We start from the raw sequence: 25,850 nt of genomic DNA, 5'->3' as shown, positions 1-25,850 counted from the left end.
AAATGTCAGTGAAGACACTTGCCAGTTGGTCAGCGCATGCTCAGAGTACACGTCCTGGTAATCCGTCTGGCCTTGTGAATGTTGACCTGTTTAAAGGTCTTACTCACATCGGCTACGGAGAGCGTGATCACACAGTCGTCCGGAACAGCTGGTGCTTTCATGCATGTTTCAGTGTTACTTGCCTCAAAGCGAGCATAGAAGTAATTTAGCTCGTCTAGTAGGTTTGTGTCACTGGGCAGCTTGCGGCTGTGCTTCCCTTTGTAGTCTGTAATGGTTTGCAAGCCCTGCCACATCCAACGAGCATCAGAGCCGGTGTAGTACGATTCAACCTTAGTCCTGTATTGACGCTTTGCCTGTTTGATGGTTTGTCGGAGAGCAAAGCGGGATTTCTTGTTAGCGTCCGGGTTAGAGTCCTGCTCCTTGAAAGCGGCAGCCCTAACCTTTAGCTCAGTGCGGATGTTGCTTGTAATCCATGGCTTCTGGTTGGGGTATGTACGTACGGTCACTGTGGGGATGACGTCATCGATGCACTTATTGATGAAGCCAGTGACTGATGTGGTGTACTCCTCAATGCCATCGGAAGAATCCCAGAACATATTCCAGTCTGTGCTAGCAAAACAGTCCTGTAGCTTAGCAACTGTGTCATTTGACTACTTTCTTATTGACAGAGTCACTGGTGCTTCCTGCTTTAGTTTTTGCTTGTAAGCAGGAATCAGGAGGATAGAATTATGGTCAGAATTTCCAAATGGAGGGCGAGGGAGAGCTTTGTTTGCGTCTCTGTGTGTGGAGTAAAGATGGTCTAGAGTTTTTTCCCTCTGGTTGCACATTTAACATGCTGATAGAAATTAGGCAAAACTGATTTGAGTTTCCCTGCATTAAAGTCCCCGGCCACTGCCGCCTCTGGATGAGCGTTTTCCTGTTTGCTTATGGCCGTACACAGCTCATTGAGAGCGGTCTTAGTGCCAGCCTCGGTCTGCTACGAAAAATATAGATATAGGACTGATGGTAAAGGTAGATTACCCTCTCGGCGATGGATCCTGACAAGGCACCCGGACCGTCGTCCACGATACCTCCGTCTTTTCCTCCTGCGAATGATGGGGATGAGGGCCTTGTCGTGTGTCTGGAGTAAATCCTTCCCGTCCGACTTGTTGAAGAAGAAGAATTCCTCCAGTACCAGTACGGGGTGAGTAATCGCTGCCCTGATATCAAGAAGCTCTTTTTGGTCATAAGACACAGTGGCAGACACATTATGTACAAAATAAGTTACAAATAAAACGAAAAACATGCACAATAGCACAATTGGTTACGGCATCGTAAAATGGCGGCCATCTCCTTCGGCGCCATTTTGTACTGACCATCAAAATCAAGGCTCAGATCCAATACCTTCTAAATGCAGCTGTAGGCTCATAAACACTATAGCTCATATTCAGAGAGAGATCCAGTGTGACGATTGGATAATGATTGATGGCAGAGAAGAATGAAGACGAGGGGATTAAATGGTCAATAAAATAGTTTTATTTAGTCATTTAAGGGTACAACTGTTATATTGGTTAATCAGATAGAAAACAAACTAGCTTTTCAAAAATAAAAGCAACGTCCATTTAATATAATATGTATTGGTTTCAAAACACACTCGTTACCACCTTTAATAAATACTCTTCTTTTTGTATATTTGTTTTTACAAAAACAACATACAGTGACATGAGCGTACGCCGACGGGACAAAACAAAGATTTGTTTGAAGGGTTGGTCAGAGGGGTCGGTCAGAGAAGATAGCGTACACAGATAGATATAGGGTGTATACCAAATGGCACCCTATTCCCTATATAGTGCAGTACTAAAGTAATGCACTACTAAAGTAATACACTATGTAGGGAATAGGGTGCCATTTGGGAAGCAGACATAACCTAAACACATCACTGTAAGGACTGTAAGTCAAACACCACATAGAGCGTGGAGGGCAGGTAGGTTTAAGGTTTAAGACAGACGCGGGTTAAAGAGAGTTACTACAGTATAGTAAAATAAAACACTGTGGTGTTGGACCACAGTGCCGTTGGATTAGAGGATTTATTTAATGTTTTTATTTTTCAATACTGCAAAAAAATGTCAACACACCAGTTGAGTATAGTGAGCTAGACAGCCATTTTAGTCAGGGGCGCAACTTTGGTTTTAGAAGTGGGGGGGACATGTGCTGCTCGGCGAAGTGCATCAAGTAAGAATGACCTGAAAGGCGCTGCATGGTCATTCCGATGTCTGATTGGCCGTGCAGCATTTACCTTGATATGGCCTTTGCAGAAGTCAGGTCATTCTTACTTGTTGCACTTCGCCGAGCAGCACAGAGCTGTTGTGGAGGAAGTTGTCAAGGAAGTGAGTTTGTGTTTATGCAGGACCTCCCGTTCTCACCTACCATCAACCAATCATGTCAATGAGGAGCTATACGGAGCCCTCCTCGTTGTTACAACATTTGAGAGGTGCACGGCGATGCGGTACGGAGCTTGATTTGGCCTCTGCGTGCCCCTGGGGGCTATGTGATTGCGTCACACCCTCCATACGAAGCCTCCAACCACATTTTCGGATCAAGCATAAATTATCTCTGACTTCTGCAGAGGCCATATCACTGTAAACGCTGCATGGTCAATGCAGACGTCGGATTGACCATGCAACGCCTTCAAGATAGATGTATGGAGGTGGGCTGGTGAAGGAGGCAACAGATGATAATGAATCCATCGCTCCAAGAGAAGTAGAGAGGCAGGTCAAAATGGGTTGTCCACTGCATGCATCAAAGAACCTATGTTAGGTATTACCCTTTCTATGCAGAATTTAAATGTTCCTCCAACTTTACTGCTGTGTGTGTTGAAATGGCTATACAGACTGTAGAATGACAGACGGTAGGTACGTTTACCTCAGAGCCCCAGAAGACCCTGTGCTCTGCTGGAGGCCCTGAGGTAACACTTTCCATTCAATCCATTCTCGCCTTGTGATGAAAATGGCCCTTATTGTAAGATCCTCTATTATCTCTACTGTCTGTGTCTCTTTGATGCCAGGCCCCTATAGTGCTCTCTCAGCGCTGGGTGTAGTATTGTTGTGTTGGGGCCCTCTGCCTCTTGCTGTGTTTGGATCACAGGTGGTAGGAAAGGTAGAGAGCAGTGGAGGCTGGTGGGCCCGTCCTCCGATTTAAAGTGATACCAGCCACCACTGGTAGAGAAAGGGTGCTATGACACAGTAAAATAGAAATGACATTAAGTATTTACCTACCTTAATAGCACAAATCTAACATTGGAAAATGTCCCCCAGTCAACCATCACAAGCAGCATAAGCACACCAAGGATGTAGTAGCATCTAGTAGCGCCATTTTTGTAGTTCTTTGTCAGAGTCCTTTACTGTTGCTGAGTGAGTTTTTAAGCTGGGACAAACCCAGCACATACTTTCAGTCAATACACAGAGAGAGGGCCCCCTCCCTCATAGCAACACAGCCATGCCAATCACATCCTTGTGTAGGGTAATACACATCTATCAATCAAAGGGGAAAGGGGATACCTAGTCAGTTTCACAACTGAATGCATTCAACCAAAATGTGTCTTCCGCATTTAACCCAACCCCTCTGAATCAGAGAAGTGCGGGGGGTTGCCTTAATCGACATCCACGGCGCCCGGGGAACAGTTGTTGTGGGGGTTAACTGCCAAGGGCAGAATGGCAGATTTTTTCCATCTTGTCAGCTCAGGGATTCAATTCGAACAAGCAACCTTTTGGTTACTGCCCCAACGCTCTAACCACTAGGCTACCTGCCGCCCAACTAATCAATTAAGCCTATTAAACACAATCAAATAATTAATCAATCACACTCAACAGGTTTTCTTCAATCACACTATTTCAGGTTGTCTTCAGGTTGTCTTCCAGACCTTACTGTGATGTTGTGATACTGTGTCACTGTTAGCCCCTAGCCCCTAGCCATCTGACACCTGTGGATGGTCTCAGGTAGTACATAGTAGCCTGAAGCAGGGTTAAGCCATGTCATGTAAAACTACCAACACATCTTCCTCCTCCCATCTTCTCAGGAAAGGATACCTGGTGGGGTCTCTCAGGGGGGGGGGGGGGTACGCAAGACAGGCTAGACATTCAAAACACTCCACGTACCGAGGGTTCTGGGTGAAGGAGATAAAGAGGGGGAAGGAAGGAGAGAGGGGCTGGGTGTAACAGTAGCTGTGTCGGTGGGACACTGGGAGGGTCACTTGTGACTCAACCCCCTGTGGTATCCATGGTGAGACAAGGCATCAACAGCGTGACATCACATCCTCCCGAGGGATCAATTAGGTGGGTTCAGAAGGACAGAGACTCTTCACTTGTCCTCTCCACAGCAAAGGGTTCTTACCTAAGAACAACGTGTTTTCACAATCACAACTCCCTTTTTAGGGAGAAAAAACATTGAAGTAAATTGTAGGAGCATTATATTCAAGTGTCCGACTTAAATAAGCACAAATCGATTTCCACTGATGAACACAAAGTAAGCCGTCAAATTACTGCAACGATTCTTCACTAGTCTTACTACTCTGGATAAAGGTATAGGCTCTGGGCTCTACTCTAGACCATTCCAACTCTGCTCTCTTTCTCCATCTCTCTCTCTCCCCACCCTCCCTTTCTCTGGCAGTTTGGGATTTGAGGGGTTGTCACCATCTCATCCACTCGATCCCTCTATCCCCCTTCCCTCTCTCTGGTAGGTTGGGGGGTGTCATATTCGTCCATTGCCATGGGTATTCACCCTCCTCTCCTGGGTGCTTCCTCTCCTCTCCTGGGAGTTTCCCCTCCTGCTGTGGGAGGTGTAGAAGAGATCAGAGGGACCAAAAGAGGTGCAGGAGGAGGTGGTGGAGGTGAGGCCACAGGCTTCACAGGCCAGGGCCAACTGTCTCAGAGCATCCAGAGAGTCTACCTTGGCACTGCGCAGGAGATCACACTGACCCTGTAGAGAGTGAGAGCGAGAGCGAGAGAGCGAGAGAGCGAGAGAGCGAGAGAGAGCGAGAGAGAGCGAGAGAGAGCGAGAGAGAGCGAGAGAGAGCGAGAGAGAGCGAGAGAGAGAGAGCGAGAGAGAGCGAGAGAGAGCGAGAGAGAGCGAGAGAGAGAGAGAGAGAGAGAGAGAGAGAGAGAGAGAGAGAGAGAGAGAGAGAGAGAGAGAGTGAGAGTGAGAGTGAGAGTGAGAGTGAGAGAGAAAAAATTGTTTCCAAGACAATTTCCCCCTTGGTAACAATAATGTTTATTGTATCAAGTTTATTGTATCGTGTGTGTGTGTGTGTGTGTGTGTGTGTGTGTGTGTGTGTGTGTGTGTGTGTGTGTGTGTGTGTGTGTGTGTGTGTGTGTGTGTGTGTGTGTGTGTGTGTGTGTGTGTGTACCTTCAGTACAGTAATATTCCAGGTGAAACTCTCCAGGGCTTTGCTCTGCTTGTGTCCTTTCAGCCCCTCCTTCTCTCCCAGCCTGGGCAGCTCCTCATGGAACTCCATTCCTGAGAAGACAGGACAGGAGATAGAGATACAGTTCAACTGATAGTTAGAGCTGTGGCCAAGGCAGGCATCAGGTAGCAGTAAGCAGAGCCATGTGGCAGTAAGCTGACCAATGTCATCGTTACCATGTTGGAAAAACACTGCAATCATAAAACTAAATGCAATTAAATCTCATTGTATTTTATTTTTTTCTCCAGCCCCAGTATGTCCGGCGATTTCTCTCCTCATAAGGCAAATTATAGGCTCACTGTGTTTACTGAAGTTATGTGTATTGGTATGGCAAATTAAAACCATTGATTTTCCTCTCTCCATTTCTCCTATATAGCACTTCCAGTTCATCTCTCTCTCTTGAGGACTGTGGCGTACAGTATAAATAACATCACAAGACAGAGCTTTGCAATCACCCTTCAGTAGACCACTTGATCTCTAAAAAGTTAGTTATTAGTTTGATATTCATTCCAGCCATTATTTACTCATTTCCACCACGACAAATATTTTATATTCCTCCTTTCCCTCCCTCCCTCTGTCCATCCATCCTCTCCTCTCACCTTCTCTCTGCACCTGGGCCATCCTCTCCTGCACAGCGTCTGCATTCTCGATCAGCTGCTTCTTGGCCGAGATCATCTGGAAGAGACAAAGACACTGGATGAGCCTCTGGACAGACAGACAGATACATATCAACAGACCAACCAATAGACAGATGGATAGAAACATTGTCATACACACAAAAACATACATACATAGATACTGGCCTTAAATGGTGGCAGGTATATTCTGTACAGTACTGGAGGTTGGTGGCGCCTTAATTGGGGAGTACGGGCTTGTGGTAATGGCTGGAGCGGAATGAGTGGAATGGTATCAAATACATCAACACATCATTTGATGCCCTTCCGTTCGCGCCATTCCAGCCATTATTATGAGCCGTCCTCCCCTCAGCAGCCTCCACTGGTGTAGAGACACACAAGTTCTATAATGCAAATGAATGAAAAATGTATGGGAAAGAAACTCTGAAAATGTTTTTATGAAAGAGCAGCACACTGTGTTATTTACAGACTAATGTCCTTTCTTCCTGACTCTAACTCTGACCGTGCTGTCCACTACCTCAGGGTTAGATGAGATGTCTGTGAGACGGAGGAATGGAGGGATGGGGGAAAGGGAGAGATGGAAGGGAAGAAGAGAGCGTGATGACTAAGGCCACGTGTGATGGAGGTTTGAGGGTGTGATGTAGACATTGGAGGGGCTACAGTCTGTGTCTCAGGCCAACTGTCTGTGTGTCACACTGACCTGCTGGGCTAGCTTGGCCCTAGATACACACACATACAGAGAGCGAGGCTGACAAACATCTAACATACACAGAGCACACTGCACAAATATGCTGCCACAGAAATAGCTCTTCCTCTTTGTCCCTCTCCCTTTTTCTCCCTCCCTCTCTCTGTTTCTCTGGTTGGTTGTGATGTGTGAGGGGGAGTAATGAGAGATAGAGTGCAGGTGGGTAAGAGGCATCCTGATTTAATACTGGCAGAGACGGAGTGGGAAGAAACACAGCTGGAGAGGAAAACGGTATTTGTGCATGTGTGCCTCTCTCTCCCTACTTCTGTGTGAGCATGTATGCCGAAGACAAAGGTGTGTGAATGAACACATGCCTATAGCTTCAAGTGTCTTAATTACGCTCCCTCTCTACATATATGTACTCCAATAATATTATAATATTGATACATATCTCTCTCTCCCTCTCCCCCCTCTCTCCCTCTCTCCCTCCTACCGTATCATAGTGATTCAGTAGTTTGCGCGTGACCTCTGTGATGCTGCCCAGGGCCTCCAGGTGGGGGTAGCCATCCCTCAGCGTCATGCTGGCCCCCGGGGGCCCTTCTGGGGTCTGCAACCGTGTGGCCAGGCTCTGGATGCACTGCTTCAGCTTGGCCACCGGGGGGAGTCCACACTGCTCTTTGAAACTCACACTTGCACTCTGGATGGAACAGGACACAGAGCGAAAGAGAGAGAGAGAGAGAGAGAGAGATGCAGTGTATTATAGGTATATTATGGTCAGGTCCACGGGACCTGAAAAACATCTGACCCTGATGAAATCCCAACCTCAGATGAGGCTTAAACTCACACCTAGATAAAGTCAGGCACAGATTAAAACACACAGAACATGTCCTTCTCCTATTGTCTGTGAGTACGCCACGGAAATCTCTGGTCAGGTTCAGGTCAATCTAAATCAAGTAGCAAGGCACTTGGGTGAACCCCTTATTACTTGAACTGAACCCCTAAAACCTGTGCTAGGGTCAGGAGAATAGACATTAAAGCATCCATGCTAGACATCTAGACTACTGTACTAGCTAATGTGTTTGGGAGGGAGGGAGTGTACTGGGATCTGTCAGAGGTCTCCACTGAGATCAGACACACTGCCAAAACACTGAGGCCATTTTCCACCTGGCAGCACTGCAACTGGACCAGCAGTCACATTGGTGATTACCATAGCATAGCCCTCCTGAGGACAGAGTGGGTTGGATGTGAGGGGGGCGGGGGGCTTTGTGTGTGTGTGTGTATGTGTATGTGTGTGTGTGTGTGTGTGTGTGTGTGTGTGTGTGTGTGTGTGTGTGTGTGTGTGTGTGTGTGTGTGTGTGTGTGTGTGTGTGTGTGTGTGTGTGTGTGTGTGTGTGTGTGTGGGTGTGGGTGTGTGTGTGGGTGTGGGTGGGTGGGCGGGCGGGGAGACAAATTATGAATAATAACAGACTGTGGCAGATGAGAATACAGCTGGACACATGGTAGGGAGAGAGAGAGAGAGAGAGACAGAGAGAGAGACAGACAGAGAGAGTGTGTAAATGTGGAGATAAGCTGGTCCGTGCTGTAACCAGGTCTATGCCTTCTCTCTCTCCTCTGTTATTTATAGACTACCGTGTAATCCTCCTCAACCTACTCCCTCTCTCCTTCCTTCTTTCTCTCTATCCACCTCTCTCCCCTCTCTTTCATTACTCTCACTCCCTCTTTTTCTCTGTCTCTTTCAAAAAGTTCACATCACCCCACAGAGAACTCACAGGTAGTATCTTATTTCAGCGCAGTCATGCAATCTATTCTAACCCAAATCACACTCCTCCAAAACTCCTGCATAACAGACCATATTTCAACACTGGCTAAATATAACACAACAGCACATCGCCACTATCTGTTCAGGCAGGAAAATGTATTCAAATGTATTTGTTAATTTTCAATATTTAGCTTTTTGTGTAAGAGCTGTTTGAAAAAAATGGCTGGAAATTCAGCCTGTTCAGGTGGGATGGTTTTTGGCCCAGATCATGACATCACAATCGGATTATTCTGACCAATGAACCAGTCATATTTTATTTGCATATGTATCCTCTTATTTTAAATGGGGAAGCGGGGTAGGCTCTAGAGCAGGGCTGACAAAACTGGGGCCCTTGGGCGACGTTTGGCCCGTCAGGACCACTAGGGGCCCCCTAAAGATATATATTTTTTAGGAAGTCAGTCAGGGTCTCAACTTACTGTTGACTGTTAAGTTACAGTAGTCTAGCCAGCTATCTAAACCTTATAGTAATCATGGCCGAATTACTGACCAGGCACTCAAGGCCCGTGCCCAGGGGCCGTGACCTCCAGGTGGCCCCCATTGATTTTGTCAGTCACTCTCACTCAGATATTGTATTAACATGGCAAAATGTTTAGAATTGCAGGAAATTAGCATTAAAACTGCTAAATTGCCTCTTCATCCCATGGCAAAATGAGTAGAATAGCATGAAATTAGTTTTAAAGCTGCCCATTTTTCTCTCCTCTGCTAAGAGGGGGACCACTGAAATGTTTTGTCCGTGAGGTGGGGGGGGGGGGGGGGGCAACCAAATCTCGCTTGGGCCCCCAAAATGCAAGAAGGGTCCCTGCACATGTTCATGTTATAAGTCTTATGAATATAGAAACTTGGTTGCAGTTTCTGAACTACAATGCTCAAATTTGTAATACATATTTAATACTGGTAATCATAGGTGTCAAGTAATATGGCTATGATTTGATTAATGTTTGAAGTGGAATTTCATGATTACTTAAAAAATCTTATTGTTGACCTATATTTCTAAATAAATAATGTAAACCCTTCAGAATATATCTTGGCCGACCAAAACCAAAAGTTTAAGCATCCCTGCTCTAGACGATCCTATCCGCCAATCAGGGCTGTGTATGTAAATATATTTGAATGTGTATGGATACACCCACACGATCAGACTGAGCATTTCAAAAGGAGGCTCAGGGAAGTATATGCTCAAAAAATACATTTGGAGTTATTTTCATGAAATAAACACACACAGTGATTTATTAGACATACAGTGATGATGTAAAATGTTTACTAAAAAGACTGCATGGGGGCTTTAAATAGATTTGGTTATATTGGGTTATCTATACAGTACATTACAACACTGTCTGATATTTTTCAATTGACCTCAGTTCTGAAATATCGCTTTTCTCTGCATGGCTTTAAAAGAACAGACAAGTGGTAAATCCATAAGGGAACGTGAGCAAGTTCATACTACATGGAGAAGAGTAACTTCTTCGCAACACAGCAAGTGCGTGAGGAAGAGGTGCCAAGATGGCGGCTTGAACAGACGCTTTTTTACCGAGCTCCGTACCAAACTTCAGAAAGATTGTGCAAAAAAACAAGTTTACACTCATTACTATTACTGTTTTTATTTGTTCAAGATATAAGACCTTTCCTGTGACTGGAATAATAATTGGATAATTTATTTCGGCATGTCCATGCAAAGTCGTGACAAAAAAAGAAAGGAAGAAGCTAGTCGTTCTATTGCTAATCAACAAGAGAGAAACGTGCTTATAGACAACTGCCATAACTACACTTGCCCTATGGATAATACCATGCTTTCGAATGCTGTTGAAGATGACGAATTCCCCTCTTTACCGGTTACTCCGCGCAAACCTCCACCCTCCAAAAAAAAAAACATGAACTCTGACATCGTGGCTACTCTCTCCTTACTCATCAACTCCAGGTCTGACGCCATTGAGAAAATGGTAGACGTGAACACCATGGTTATCGAAGGCTTGAAAAAGACTATGGAGTTTGCATGTGGTGAAATCAAGGATGTGAAAACGAGAGTGGTAAAAGTTGAAAAAAGTGTGGAAAAGGTGGAAAAGAATAACAATGTCTACCATAGACGTCTATACTGATCTGGAACAATACACAAGAAGATAGAACCTGAGACTCTACGGCATGCCAGAGGTGGAGAATGAAGATGTGCGAGGAGAGGCCATCCGCATCTGCCAAGAAGTTATGCCTGCAGAGAAGAACAAAGTTGGTGATACCATCGACGTTGTGCATCGCCTAGAAGCAAAACGATTCAAGACCAAGGGGTATCATCATCCTCTTCACTGCCAGATTCTACAGGGATGCTGTCTGGAAAGCTGCTAGGAAGAACGCCTTCCTTCAGATCCATGGTATGCGCTTCGCCGAGCATCTCAGCCCGGAGGACATAGAAAGAAGGAACAAGTTGTGGCCAACGATCAAGAAAGCACGAAATGAGGGAAAGGCTGCTTACTTCGTCAGAGGACGAGGCTTCATCAACGGTTCAGAAATCCATATTCCTCGCTAAAATCTCAACAGAAGGAACAGATTGATGGTTTCAGCCATGGTATTCTAATTTTCCTTATATTGTTTACCTAACAAGCATCAGGTGACTATTTTTCAGAATACTCAGGTACTTCAATTTATTCGTTTGTTCTTGTATGACCAGAAGACCTATTTTGTTTACAAACTTACGAAGAAGACTGAAAGCTGTATTTATTTTTTATGTATACAGTAACTAAGATACTGTTTCAAAGGGCATACAGGTCTGCTCTGACTTTACACGGGTATTGCTCTATTTAGTTATTAATACTTATTTCCAAGTGAAAAAGGTCTTAGGAACATGTATGTGTAAAACATTTTTTATTCAATTTTTTTTATGATCAGTTTTCATTTGCACTTAAAATAGTAGGTACCCTTTTATTTAAATTATTATTTTATATTTTATTTCTCAGAATAGTTCCTGATTACACTAAAGAGGGTTTTTAGTCTCTCTTACTACAAGAACCCTTGGTTTGGTCTTGAACATAATTTTCAGTTGAGTTGAATTTCAAAGCCGGATAACGTCTAGCTCAAAGTTTATGGAATAAGATATTTTCACTTTAAATTGACTTAAATGGTGCAGATCTCGGTTCCTTATCGTTTACGTTCACTGCTCCTACGTCTTTGACTCATCCTACTACAGTTTATACTTGTATATGATCTTTGTTGTTTTGTCTTTGTCTTTAGTTTCTCTTAATGCTAGAGGGTTACGAAACAATGTGAAGCGCAAGGCCTTACTTTTATTTGCTAAACAATTACGAACAGATTTTTGCTTTCTTCAAGAGTCTCACTCAATTTCGGCTGATGCCAACTTTTGGAGGTCAAAGTGGGGCAACGATATTTGTCTTTCCCATGGATCTGAACGCTCCGCTGGTCTCACTACAATGAAAAATGCCTTTGGTGGTAATATTCTACCCTCGGAATGTGACCCCTTGGGTCACTTTATTTGTCTTGTGATCAGTTACAATGACATTACGCTCATTACTGTAAACTTCTATGGGTACAACACCAAACATGAGAATGATGAGTTGCTTGAATCTATAGAGAAACATATACTTCATTGGTTATCTAAATTTCCCAATTCGTTATTATTGATAGGAGGGGACTTTAACATTACAATAGATAATTCAACTGATAGATGGCCCCCAGGTAGACCAACCAATCAGAATTTGGGTTTAATACTTTTTATGGAAAAGTTTGATCTTATTGATATATGGAGAGAGAGGTTTCCGGCCGACAGATCATTCACTTGGAGTAACAAAACAGGTTCCAGACAATCCAGAATAGATTTTTGGCTTATATCCAAATGTATTGATAGTGAGTGTGTTACTACAAATATTTGTACTACTCCCCTTACAGACCATAGGGCCATTTACATTGATATCAAAATATTTACCCCTGATACTAACCTTGGTAGAGCATCCTACTGGAAGCTAAATAGCTCATTATTAAATAATGATATAGTTACATTTGAGGTTAAAGATTGCTCTCATTGCTCTCACACTTTTGGGAAAGGGCTTGTGAAGAAAAATCTTATTGCAAGAACTGGGAGCTCTTTAAATTTGAGGTGTCCAAATACCTTAGAAAATATGGTAGTAATCTTGCTAAGACCAGAAGAGCTGAGAGGAGGAAAAGTTAATCATTAAGATAACTTCCCTTTCTCAGAGGTCCCCAGCCGGCCTCTCGGGGGTGGAGAAGATGGAACTAATTGAGTTACAAAATAAACTGGATAATATATATAGATTAAAAGCAGAAGGAGCCTTTATTAGATCTAGGAAAAAATGGATTGAGGAGGGAGAAGAGAATTCATCCTATTTCTTTAGACTTGAGAAATGTCACTCTAAAAATAACACTATCCATAAGTTAAACATTGATGGTTTTATTACAGATGACCAAAAATGAATCGCTAAATACTGTAGCAAATGTTACAGAAAATTGTATAGCTCTACGTACTGTCAGGAATCCACAGATATGTTTTTTAACTCACTGAATAATGTTCACTCTATCAGTGATATGGAATCTAAACAGTGTGATGAACCCATCAAAGTTGAAGAGATTATAGAGTCTATCAAACATCTAAAGAACAAAAAATCACCAGGTGTTGATGGAGATACATCAAAATTTTACAAATTATTTTCTGAACAAGTAGCTCCCTTCCTATTTGAAGTATTTTTTAGAGTATTAAAAACAATGTTCTCCCTCCTACAATATGTCAGGGTTTAAAACTTCTTGTCAATAGAGGGGCGCTGTTTTCACTTTGGAAAAAATCATGCCCAAATTAAACTGCCTCGTACTCTATTCTAGATCATACAATATGCATATTATTATTACTATTGGATAGAAAACACTCTCAAGTTTCTAAAACGGTTTGAATTATATCTGTGAGTAAAACAGAACTCATTTTGCAGCAAACTTCCATACAGGAAGTGAAAAATCTGAAAACGATGCTCTGTTCCAGGGCCTGCCTATTCAATTTCCTTATATTTATCGATATGCATGCACGTCATTCGCCTTCCACTAGATGTCAACAGGCAGTGGAAGGTGGAATGGGGTGTCTAGCTTGATCTGAGACCGAACAAGAGCTTTTGGAGTGACAGGTCTGGAAATTTCTTTGTCTTCTCTGGCGCGCAAAGTACGTCGACATTGTCTTCTGATAAGCGTTCGGTATACACGGCGGATATCTCCGGCTCTGATTTTATTTGATACATGTGATAATAACATCATAAAGTAGGTTTTTTCAACCGAGTTTTATCAGTTTATTCAACGTTTATTGGGACTTTTGGAATTTTCCGTTCATTGCGTCAAGAGAATATGGGCATGTTCGTGCCACATGGCTAGCTAAGGTTGCTAATTCGACAGAAGAAATGGACATTCTAAAACCAAACAACGATTTATTCTGGACCAAGGACTCCTTGTACAAGATTCTGATGGAAGCTCAACAAAAGTAAGAACAATTTATGATGTTATTTCGTATTTCTGTGGAAAATGTTGATTCCTATTCTCTGCCGTTTTGGCGAGCGCTGTCTCGCAATAACGCAAGCTGTTTGTTATGGTAAAGTTATTTTTTTAAATCTAACACGGCGGTTGCATTAAGAACCAGTGTATCTTTCATTTGCCATACAACAAGTATTTTTATGTAAAGTTTATGATGAGTTCTTTGGTCAGATTAGGTGAGTGTCCAAAATAGCTCCGGACATTCTGGTGAATCGATGCTACATATTCAGAATGTATAACCACGATTTGCAGCTCTAAATATACACATTTTCGAACAAAACATAAGTGTATTGTATAACCTGATGTTATAAGACTGTCATCTGATGAAGTTGGTCAAGGTTAGTGATTAATTTTATATATTTTGCTGGTTTTTGCGAAAGCTACCTTTTGCGGTGAATAAATGCATTTGTGTGTTTGGCTATTGTGGTAAGCTAATATAATTCTATATTGTGTTTTCGCAGTAAAACACTTAGAAAATCGGAAATATTGTCTGGATTCACAAGATGTTTATCTTTCATTTGCTGTACACCATGTATTTTTCATAAATGTTTTATGATGAGTATTTATGTATTTCACGTTGCTCTCTGTAATTATTCTGGCTGCTTCGGTGCTATTTGTGATTGTAGCTGCAATGTAAAACTATGATTTATACCTCAAATATGCACATTTTTCGAACAAAACATGAATGTATTGTTTAACATGCTATAAGACTGTCATCTGATGAAGTTGTTTCTTGGTTAGTGACTAATTATATCTCTATTTGGTCGGTTTTGTGATAGCTACCTATGCGGTAGAAACATGGTGAAAATATGCGGTTGAGTCTTTGGCTATTGTGGTTAGCTAATTTAAATACATATTGTGTTTTCGCTGTAAAACATTTTAAAAATCGGAAATGATGGCTGGATTCACAAGATGTTTATCTTTCATTTGCTGTATTGGACTTGTGATTTCATGAAAATTATATTATATGATATCCCTGTCCCGTTAGGCTAGGCTATGCTAGTCAGCTTTTTTGATGAGGAGGATCCCGGATCCGGGAGAGAGAAGTGGTATTAATAACACTGATACCTAAGCCTAAAAAATAAGTGACCTAAACTGGGATATGTTTAACACCCCGGCAGTCCTACAATCTAAGCTAGATGCCCTCAATCTCACACAAATCATCAAGGACCCCACCAGGTACAACCCTAAATCCGTAAACATGGGCACCCTAATAGACATTATCCTGACCAACTTGCCTTCCAAATACTGTCTTCAATCAAGATCTCAGCGATCACTGCCTCATTGCCTGTATCCGCTACGGGTCCGCGGTCAAACGACCACCCCTCATCACTGTCAAACGCTCCCTAAAACACTTCTGCGAGCAGGCCTTTCTAATCGACCTGGCCCGGGTACCCTGGAAGGATATTGACCTCATCCCATCAGTTGAGGATGCCTGGTCATTCTTTAAAAGTTACTTCCTCACCATATTAGACAAGCATGCTCCGTTCAAAAAATGCAGAACTAAGAACAGATATAGCCCTTGGTTCACTCCAGACCTGACTGCCCTCGAACAGCACAAAAACATCCTGTGGCGAACTGCAATAGCATCGAAGAGTCCCCGCGATATTCAACTGTTCAGGGAAGTCAGGAACCAATATTCGCAGTCAGTCAGGAAAGCAAAGGCCAGCTTTTTCAAGCAGAGATTTGCATCCTGTAGCTCTAACTCCAAAAAGTTCTGGGATACTGTAAAGTCCATGGAGAACAAGAGCACCTCCGATAAATCCGTGATAATCGAAAACTTCAACAAGCATTTCTCAACGGCTGGCCATGCCTTCCTCCTGGCGACTCCAACCTTGGCCAACAGCTCCGCCCCCCCCCGCTGCTACTCGCCCAAGCCTCCCCAGCTTCTCCTTTACCCAAATCCAGATAGCAGATGTTCTGAAAGAGCTGCAAAACCTGGACCCATACAAATCAGCTGGGCTTGACAATCTGGACCCCCTATTTCTGAAACTGTCTGCCGCCATTGTCACACCCCCTATTACCAGCCTGTTCAACCTCTCCTTCGTATCGTCTGAGATCCCCAAGGATTGGAAAGCTGGTGCGGTCATCCCCCTCTTCAAAGGGGGAGACACCCTGGACCCAAACTGTTACAGACCTATATCCATCCTGCCCTGCCTATCTAAGGTCTTCGAAAGCCAAGTCAACAAACAGATCACTGACCATCTCGAATCCCACCGTACCTTCTCCGCTGTGCAATCCGGTTTCCGAGCTGGTCACGGGTGCACCTGAGCCACGCTCAAGGTACTAAACGATATCATAACTGCCATCGATAAAAGACAGTACTGTGCAGCCATCTTCATCGACCTGGCCAAGGCTTTCGACTGTCAATCACCATATTCTTATTGGCAGACTCAGTAGCCTCGGTTTTTCTAATGACTGCCTTGCCTGGTTCACCAACTACTTTGCAGACAGAGTTCAGTGTGTCAAATCGGAGGGCATGTTGTCTGGTCCTCTGGCAGTCTCTATGGGGGTACCACAGGGTTCAATTCTCGGGCCGACTCTTTTCTCTGTATATATCAATGATGTTGCTCTTGCTGCGGGCGATTCCCTGATCAACCTCTACGCAGACGACACCATTCTGTATACTTCTGGCCCTTCCCTGGACACTGTGCTATCTAACCTCCAAACGAGCTTCAATGCCATACAACACTCCTTCCGTGGCCTCCAACTGCTCTTAAACGCTAGTAAAACCAAATGCATGCTTTTCAACCGTTCGCTGCCTGCACCCGCCCGCCCGACTAGCATCACCACCCTGGACGGTTCCGACCTAGAATATGTGGACATCTATAAGTACCTAGGTGTCTGGCTAGACTGCAAACTCTCCTTCCAGACTCATATCAAACATCTCCAATCCAAAATCAAACCTTGAGTCGGCTTTCTATTTCGCAACAAAGCCTCCTTCACTCACGCCGCCAAACTTACCCTAGTAAAACTGACTCTCCTACCGATCCTCGACTTCGGCGATGTCATCTACAAAATAGCTTCCAATACTCTACTCAGCAAACTGGATGCAGTTTATCACAGTGCCGTACGTTTTGTTACTAAAGCACCTTATACGACCCACCACTGCGACCTGTATGCCCTAGTCGGCTGGCCCTCGCTACATGTTCGTCGTCAGACCCACTGGCTCCAGGTCATCTACAAGGCTATGTTAGGTAAAGTGCCGCCTTATCTCAGTTCACTGGTCACGATGGCTACACCCACCCGTAGCACGCGCTCCAGCAGGTGTATCTCACTGATCATCCCTAAAGCCAAAACCTCATTTGGCCGCCTTTCCTTCCAGTTCTCTGCTGCCTGCGACTGGAACGAATTGCAAAAATCTCTGAAGTTGGAGACTTTTATCTCCCTCAACAACTTTAAACATCTGCTATCTGAGCATCTAACCGATTGCTGCAGCTGTACATAGTCCATCGGTATACAGCCCACCCAATTTACCTACCTCACCCCCATACTGCTTTAATTTATTTACTTTTCTGCTCTTTTGCACACCAGTATCTCTACTTGCACATGATCATCTGATGATTTATCACTCCAGTGTTAATCTGCTAAATTGTAATTATTCGATTTATTGCCTACCTCCTCATGCCTTTTGCACACATTGTATATAGATTTTCTTTTTTCTACCATGTTATTGACTTGTTTATTGTTTACTCCATGTGTAACTATGTGTTGTTGTCTGTTCACACTGCTATGCTTTATCTTGGCCAGGTCGCAGTTGCAAATGAGAACTTGTTCTCAACTAGCCTACCTGGTTAAATAAAGGTGAAATAAATATTTTTTTTAAATGCTACTCATCGATAACTGGCGTCCAATTTGTCTTCTTAATAATGACTATAAGATATTAGCCTTACTACTTGCAAAAATAATTGAAGAAGTCCTGGATGCAGGCATTAATGAAACACAGTCTGGCTTCATGAGGAACAGACATATTTCTAACAATGTCAGATTAGACATACTTGACTACTCAGACCTAATAACTGAGGATAGCTTCAATTTCTTTTAGATTTTTATAAAGCATTTGACACAGTAGAGCATCAGTTCCTCTTCCACTCCCTTGAGAGACTTGGCTTTGGGGATTTTTTATGTAAGGCTATTAAGACTCTCTATGCAAATGGTAACAGCTCTATCAAATTGAAATATGGCACCTCACCTAGATTGAGTTAAAGAGAGGAATTAGGCAAGGTTGTCCTATCTCTCTGTACCTGTTTTTATTAATCACCCAACTTCTTGCAAATTCTTTAAATAATAGTCCTGTACAAGGTATTTCCATAGCTGGTAAAGAAATGAATATAAGCCAGCTGGCTGATGATAATACACTTTTTCTGAAAGACGCTAACCAAATTCCCATATCAATCAATGTGATACAATCCTTTTCCAAAGCGTCTGGTCTATACCTTAACATTAATAAATGTGAACTCATAGCTGTCAAAGATTGTGTGACACCTTCATATTATGGTATTCCAGTAAAAGAAGAACTTACATATTTAGGCATAACCCTTACAAAGGATCAGAAGTCTAGAGGCTTACAAAATTTTAACCCTCTTATTAAAAATACCCAGAAGAAGCTAAATCAATGGCTACAGAGGGACTTATCTTTAAAAGGTAGAGTCCTAATAACCAACGCTGAAGGTATCTCTAGACCAACATATGGCGCTCTATCTTTATATCTTGACAGTAAAATAAGCAAAGAGATAGACCAGATGCTTTTCAACTTTCTTTGGAGAAACCGTACCCATTACATTAGGACAACTGTTGTAATGAACACTTATGAGAATGGTGGGCTGAATTTTCTGGACTTTACTACTTTAAATAATACTTTTAAGATCAATTGGATAAAACAATTCCTAAGAAGACCCACTTCTATCTGGAATTTTATTCCTCATCATGTCTTCTCTACTTTTTGTGGCCTTAACTTCATGTTGTTTTGCAATTATAATATTGACAAAGTTCCAGTGAAACTTTCTGCTTTTCATCTGCAGGTTTTCTTGTCATGGTCCTTAATTTATAAACACAATTTTTCTCCACACAGATATTATATATGGAATAATCGGGATATATTGTATAAAAATACTTATTGGTGAGCCAACTGGTAAATGCAGAGGGTCTTTTACTCAGTTATAAGGAATTCTTATCACTTTACAAGGTCCCTGTAACACCTAAAGATTTTGCAATTGTTTTAGACGCCATTCCCTCAGGTGTTGCTCTGTTATTCAGGAATGTGTCAAGACCTGACCCTCAGAGCCTACCTTCTATTGACCCTGTTGACTCATTAGTAGGAAAGATTTGTTTCTCTTTTGGTCCATTCAACAACAGAGCGATACGAACCTTGTTTCAGCAGGATGTTGTATCTATACCTTATGTCAGGCCTTATTGGAATGGATTTATTGCTAATATCTGTTGGGGAAAAGTTTGGATGTTGCCACACACATACCTACTTGTTAACAAAATTAAGGAAGTTTCCTTTTAAATTATTCATAAATATTATCCTGCCAACCACTATATGAAGAAGTTTAAGGAAAACATCAACTCAAATTGCTCCTTTTGTAATGACCACCCAGAAACAGTGTTGCATCTTTTTTGGCATTTTATTCATGTAAGAAAACTGTGGCAAGACATCAGTAGATTTATAATTGAACACATTTATGAAGGTCTTACACTATTGTGGAGAGATGTACTGCTTGGATTCTTTACTTACGATAGTGTCACTTCCTGACCATAGAAAGCCTGTATTTGCTATGGTAGAGTAGGTCAGGGCGTGACTAGGGGTTTTAGTCTAGTTTATGATTTCTATGTGAGGCTCTAGGTTTAATTTTCTATGTTGGGGTTTGTGTATGATTCCCAATTAGAGGCAGCTGGTAATCGTTGTCTCTAATTGGGGATCATACTTAAGTTGCATTTTTCCACCTGTGGGTTATGGGATATTGTTTATGTTTAGATGCCTGTTAGCACTGCATTGTCGTCACGGTTCGTTTATTCTTTATTTAGTTTTTTCTAAGTTTCACTCAATATTAAAATATGTGGAACTCTACATTCGCTGCGCCTTGGTCCATCTCTACAAACGACCATGACAGATAGGAATAAGCTGAAACATTATTATGTAATTAATTTCATTATTCTTTTGGACAAATTTCATATTCACAAATGTACATTTACAAACAAAAAAACACGTTTTCTTACCTTACAAAAAGAAATTGAACTGTATTTTAAGACAATTACATACTCTACTAACAAAAAAGCTGTTAGAATTATAAGTGTATGTATGTCCCTTAAGGTCCTTGTGTAATTGTAATGTGATATTGTACCCCCTAGCTCGATCGTCCATTATATATCATCTATATATACTTGTGTTCTCTCATGTACTTTCTATATTGATTTCTTGTTAATAAATTATTATTATTATTTTTTAAACAGCAAGTGCGTGAGAAACCCTCAGGTATGAGTAATACCCTCCAATCATCCTCTGACCTCTAACTCCTGACCCTCCTCTCACCTGTGCGTCCTCCCGCAGGTCTGTGGCCTCTCTGAGATGGGTGCTAGCGGGACGGAACGTATCATCCAGAGCTTTAATACCCGTGTTCCGTAGGGTCACGTACTCTCGCCCGCGCCGCACCCCTCTCCGCACAGACAGACCCCTCCTCTGGGCCTTGCCCCCCCCTCGTCGGTTGGTCACGGCAACATGGACAAACAGGCTAGCGTGGGGCAAGGGGTCTCCCTCCAGACCCAGCAGGGGCACGTTGCGGTAGCCCGGCTGAAGGCACTCGAAGGCCACGCTGTACTGGCCAATGAAGTCGTCTCCAATGTAGTCGTCGTCCAATACCACGAAGCGGAGGAGCGCCAACTCTGGCATATTCACCTGGGAAGGACAGACAACAACCAATCATGAGCCAAGGTGCAGCGACAGACAAAATCACAGGAATGTTACCGAATGTTGTACACAGACACAACTCTTGCTTGTTTTAGAACACTGAGTATGGTTACTTCACACAATAATACGATTATTGCGGATAATCAGATTAATATTATAGTTTGTTTAATCTTAATAGGGGGCGCCATTTTCACTTTGGGAAAAAATAGTGCCCAAATTAAACGGCCTCGTACTCTGTTCTAGATCATATGATATGCATATTATTATTACTATTGGATAGAAAACACTGGATAGAAACACAAGTTTCTAAAACTGTTTGAATTATATCTGTGAGTAAAACAGAACTCATTTGGCAGGCAAACTTCCAAACAGGAAGTGAAAATTCTGAAATGGGTCTCTGTGAAAGGCTTCACCTATTCAATTGCCTTGTATTTATGGATATGTATGCAGTTCATACGCCTTCCACTAGATGTCAACAGGCAGTAGAATGTTGAATGAGGTGTCTAGCCTGATGTGGGACCGAATGAGAGCTTTTGGAGTGACAGGTCAGCCATATTGGCAGTATTTTGCTGCGCACCTGGGTGCACCATATCGTTGTCTGCAATGCCTTAGGTAGACACGAAGAAATGCTCCGTCTGGGACGTTATCGGATACATACGAGAAAAACATGCTAAAGATGTATTCTCAACTGAGTTTGACCAGTTTATTCGACTTTTATTATCACTTTTTGAATTTTTCGTTCCATGCGTCAAACTTTCATGGACACGTGAGCTCCTCTATGCTAGCCAAAGTTGCTAATTCGACAAAAGAAATGGACATTCTAAAACAAAACAACGATTTATTGTGGAACAAGGATTCCTGGCACTGCATTCTGATGAAAGTTCATCAAAGGTAAGAGAATATTTATGATGTTTTTTCGTATTTTTGTTGAATATGTTGACTCCAACATGGCGGAGAATGGCTGAGCGCTGTCTCAGATTATTGTATGCTGTGCTTTTTACTAAAGTTATTTTTTTAAATCTAACACAGCGGTTGCATTAAGAACCAGTGTATCTTTAATTATGTGTACAACATGTATTTTTCATAAATGTTTTTTGATGAGTTTTTCTGTATTTCACGTTGCTCTCTGTAATTATTCCGGCTGTTTTGGAGCCCTTTATGATCATGGCGCGAATGTAAAACCAGGATTTGTAGCTATAAATATGCACATTTTCGAACAAAACATAAATGTATTGTATAACATGATGTTATAAGACTGTCATCTGATGAAGTTGTTCAAAGGTTAGTGATTATTTTCATCTCTATTTGTGGGTTTTGTGAAAGCTATCTTCGCAGTGAAAAAAACGGCGTTGTATTTTGGGCTATTGTGGTGAGCTAACATAAATATATGTTGTGTTTTCGCTGTAAAACATTTAAAAAATCGGACAAAAATTGGCTGGATTCACAAGATGTTTATCTTTCATTTGCTGTATTGGACTTGTGATTTCATGATATTTATATGCTATTATTTACTTGTGGCGCTATGCTAGGCTATGCTAGTCAGCGTTTCTGATGAGGAGGATCCCGGATCCGGGAGGGTGGGTCGGTAGAGGTTTTAAAACATTTACATGCTTTGCATGTACAAACGATTTCCCTAATAATCCTGTTTACATGGACACATCTGAAATCAGGCTACCTGATGGGACTTGAAAAAATGAAGAAAATCGGCAATCAAAATAAACATTCTACCACAGCAACCATGTTATTTTGGACATATAAAGTTTGTATATGAAAACTATTTCCATGCATACTTTCAGTTTTTCTGAACTCACTTCACTTGCGCTTCTGATGCTGGCACATGCGCAGATCAAATATACCGCTGGAACTCTGATTAAGCTGTTTTACAGGTCCTAATCATTCTAAAGATTGGTTAGAAAACCAGGTGTTTTAATCAGTGTATGCTTACTTCAATTTTACATTTACATTTATATTTTAGTCATTTAGCAGACGCTCTTATCCAGAGCGACTTACAGTAGAGTGCATACATTTTTATTACATTTTACATACTGAGACAAGGATATCCCTACCGGCCAAACCCTCCCTAACCTGGACGACGCTATGCCAATTGTGCGTCGCCCCCGGACCTCCCGGTTGCGACAGAGCCTGGGCGCGAACCCAGCCCAGCCTGGGCGCAAACCCAGAGGCTCTGGTGGCGCAGCTAGCACTGCGATGCAGTACCCTAGACCACTGCGCCACCCACCCAATTTTGACCTTACACTGATTAAGAAAAGCAGAGTAAGGTGTTTACATGACTATTGCCATACTCAGCCTACTGCCATAATCAGTTTAACATCGAATTATTATTGTGCCTGTAAACATACTACCTGATATTTTTTATTGGTTTTCTAGTCATCTCCCTTTAGTTCATTCTGGGAAAAAAAAATTGTATAAAGGACAATGATTTCAACCAGAATATATATATAATATATATAAACAATATCAGTTTTATTAAATAAATTTTTTAAAAACAATAATAAGACAGTTTTAACTAACAAAAGTTGTGCTTCATCTCTAACGTTCCAATAGGATCTTCCAGCATCACCAAGATAACCCGACAGAGATTGTGAGAAAAAAATGAAAACCTGACTAATTTATCTAACCTTTATTTAAGGTTAGGTGAGTCATGGAGAACAGCTCTTACATAGACCTGGTGAGTCAAGATGTTTATAAACAGATATTATCATACTGAGACATTAACATTTAATCATAGTGGTGGATGTACATTCATATAATATATACCCCGTATGTTAATCACAGGGCACATAATATTATAATAATATTGTCCATGACACACAAAAGTATCACACATAGGCACATATATACAGTTGAAGTCGGAAGTTTACATACACCTTAGCCAAATACATTTAAACTCTGTTTCACAATTCCTGACATTTAATCCTAGTAAAAATTCCCTGTCTTAGGTCAGTTAGGATCAGCACTTTATTTTAAGAATGTGAAATGTCAGAATAATAGTAGAGAGAATGATTTATTTAAGCTTTTATTTATTTCATCACATTCCCAGTGGGTCAGAAGTTTACATACACTCAATTAGTATTTGGTAGTATTGACTTTAAATTGTTCAACTTGGGTAAAACGTTTCGGGTAGCCAAGCTTCCCACAATAAGTTGGGTGAATCTTGGCCCATTCCTCCTGACAGAGCTGGTGTAACTGAGTCAGGTTTGTAGGCCTCCTTGATTGCACACGCTTTTTCAGTTCTGCCCACAACTTTTCTACAGGATGGAGGTCAAGGCTTTGTAATGGCCACTCCAATACCTTGACTTTATTGTCCTTAAGCCATTTTGCCACAACTTTGGAAGTATGTTTGGGGTCATTGTCCATTTGGAAGACCCATTTGCGACCAAGCTTTAACTTCCTGGCTGATGTCTTGAGATGTTGCTTCAGTATATCCACATAATTTTCCTCCCTCATGATGCCATCTATTTTGTGAAGTGCACCAGTCCCTCCTGCAGCAAAGCACCCCCACAACATGATGCTGCCACCCCCATGCTTCATGGTTGGGATGGTGTTCTTCGGCTTGCTAGCCTCCCCCTTTTCCCTCCAAACATAACGATGGGCATTATGGCCAAACAGTTCTATTTTTGTTTCATCAGACCAGAGGACATTTCTTCAAAAAATACGATCTTTGTCCCCATGTGCAGTTGCAAACCGTAGTTTGGCTATTTTATAATGGTTTTAGAGAAGTGGCTTCTTCCTTGCTGAGCGGCCTTTCAGGTTATGTCGATATAGGACTCATTTTACTGTGGATATAGATACTTTTGTACCTGTTTCCTCCAGCATCTTCAGAAGGTCCTTTGCTGTTGTTCTGGGATTGATTTGCACCTTTCGCACCAAAGTACGTTCATCTTCTGTGAACGTACCAAAGTACGTTCACAGAACGCGTCTCCTTCCTGAGCGTTATGACAGCTGTATCGTCCCATGGTGTTTATACTTGCGCACTATTGTTTGTACAGATGAACGTGGTACCTTCAGGCATTTGGAAATTGCTCCCAAGGATGAACCAGACTTGTGGAGGTCTACAATTGTTTTCTGAGGTTTTGGCTGATTTCTTTTGGTTTTCCCATGATGTCAAGCAAAGAGTCACTGCATTTGAAGGTAGGCCTTGAAATACATCCACAGGTACACCTCCTATTGACTCAAATGATGTCAATTAGCCTATCAGAAGCTTCTAAAGCCATGACATAATTTTCTGGAATTTTCCAAGCTGTTTAAAGGCTCAGTCAACTTAGTGTATGTAAACTTCTGACCCTCCTGAAATTGTGATACAGTGAATTATAAGTTAAATAATCTGTCTGTAAACAATTTTTGGAAAAATTACTTGTGTCATGCACAAAGTAGATGTCCTAACCGACTTGCCAAAACTATAGTTTGTTAACAAGATATTTGTGGAGTGGTTGAAAAACGAGTTTTAATGACTCCAACCTAAGTGTATGTAAACTTCCGACTTCAACTGTGCATACATGCAAGCGTGCTCGAGCTCGTATATGTCCACACTGACACACACCAACATTTATAATTATAGATTCACATTGGGTGGCATCAGACAAAATAAATCAGACAAAATAAATATATTGGAATAAAACCCCATGCGCATGGTGAGGAATAAATGAACTAAGACTATAAACACTCAGAAACACACACACACACACAAACACACACAGTGGCCACCCATTGGTTTCTAGGCTCCCAGTATGATGAATGTGTTTGGTAGAAAGACCAGAGGGTAGAGAAGAGGGTGGAGACTATCCATCTCAACCCACACTGTGTTTATACATACACCTAGCCCA

General features: G+C 42.0%; 1 protein-coding gene across 1 annotated transcript in view; it reads right to left on the bottom strand.

Moving 5' to 3' along the window:
* Positions 1 to 1,492: 1,492 nt before the first annotated feature.
* The window catches only part of LOC129821130 (inactive phospholipase C-like protein 1), a 119,372-nt gene continuing 95,014 nt past the window's right edge, over positions 1,493 to 25,850 (bottom strand). Inside the window, exons 6-10 of the mRNA XM_055878461.1 lie at positions 20,632 to 20,994; positions 7,251 to 7,454; positions 6,037 to 6,112; positions 5,381 to 5,490; positions 1,493 to 4,953 (exon numbers count right to left, since the gene is read on the bottom strand). Of these exons, the coding sequence (XP_055734436.1) occupies positions 4,726 to 4,953; positions 5,381 to 5,490; positions 6,037 to 6,112; positions 7,251 to 7,454; positions 20,632 to 20,994 (981 nt within the window). The 3' untranslated portion in view covers positions 1,493 to 4,725. The remainder of the gene's footprint in view (positions 4,954 to 5,380; positions 5,491 to 6,036; positions 6,113 to 7,250; positions 7,455 to 20,631; positions 20,995 to 25,850) is intronic.

Source organism: Salvelinus fontinalis, chromosome 23 (genome assembly GCF_029448725.1).
Source record: "Salvelinus fontinalis isolate EN_2023a chromosome 23, ASM2944872v1, whole genome shotgun sequence".
Lineage (NCBI taxonomy): Eukaryota > Metazoa > Chordata > Actinopteri > Salmoniformes > Salmonidae > Salvelinus > Salvelinus fontinalis.
This window is presented reverse-complemented; position numbering and strand designations above follow the sequence as displayed.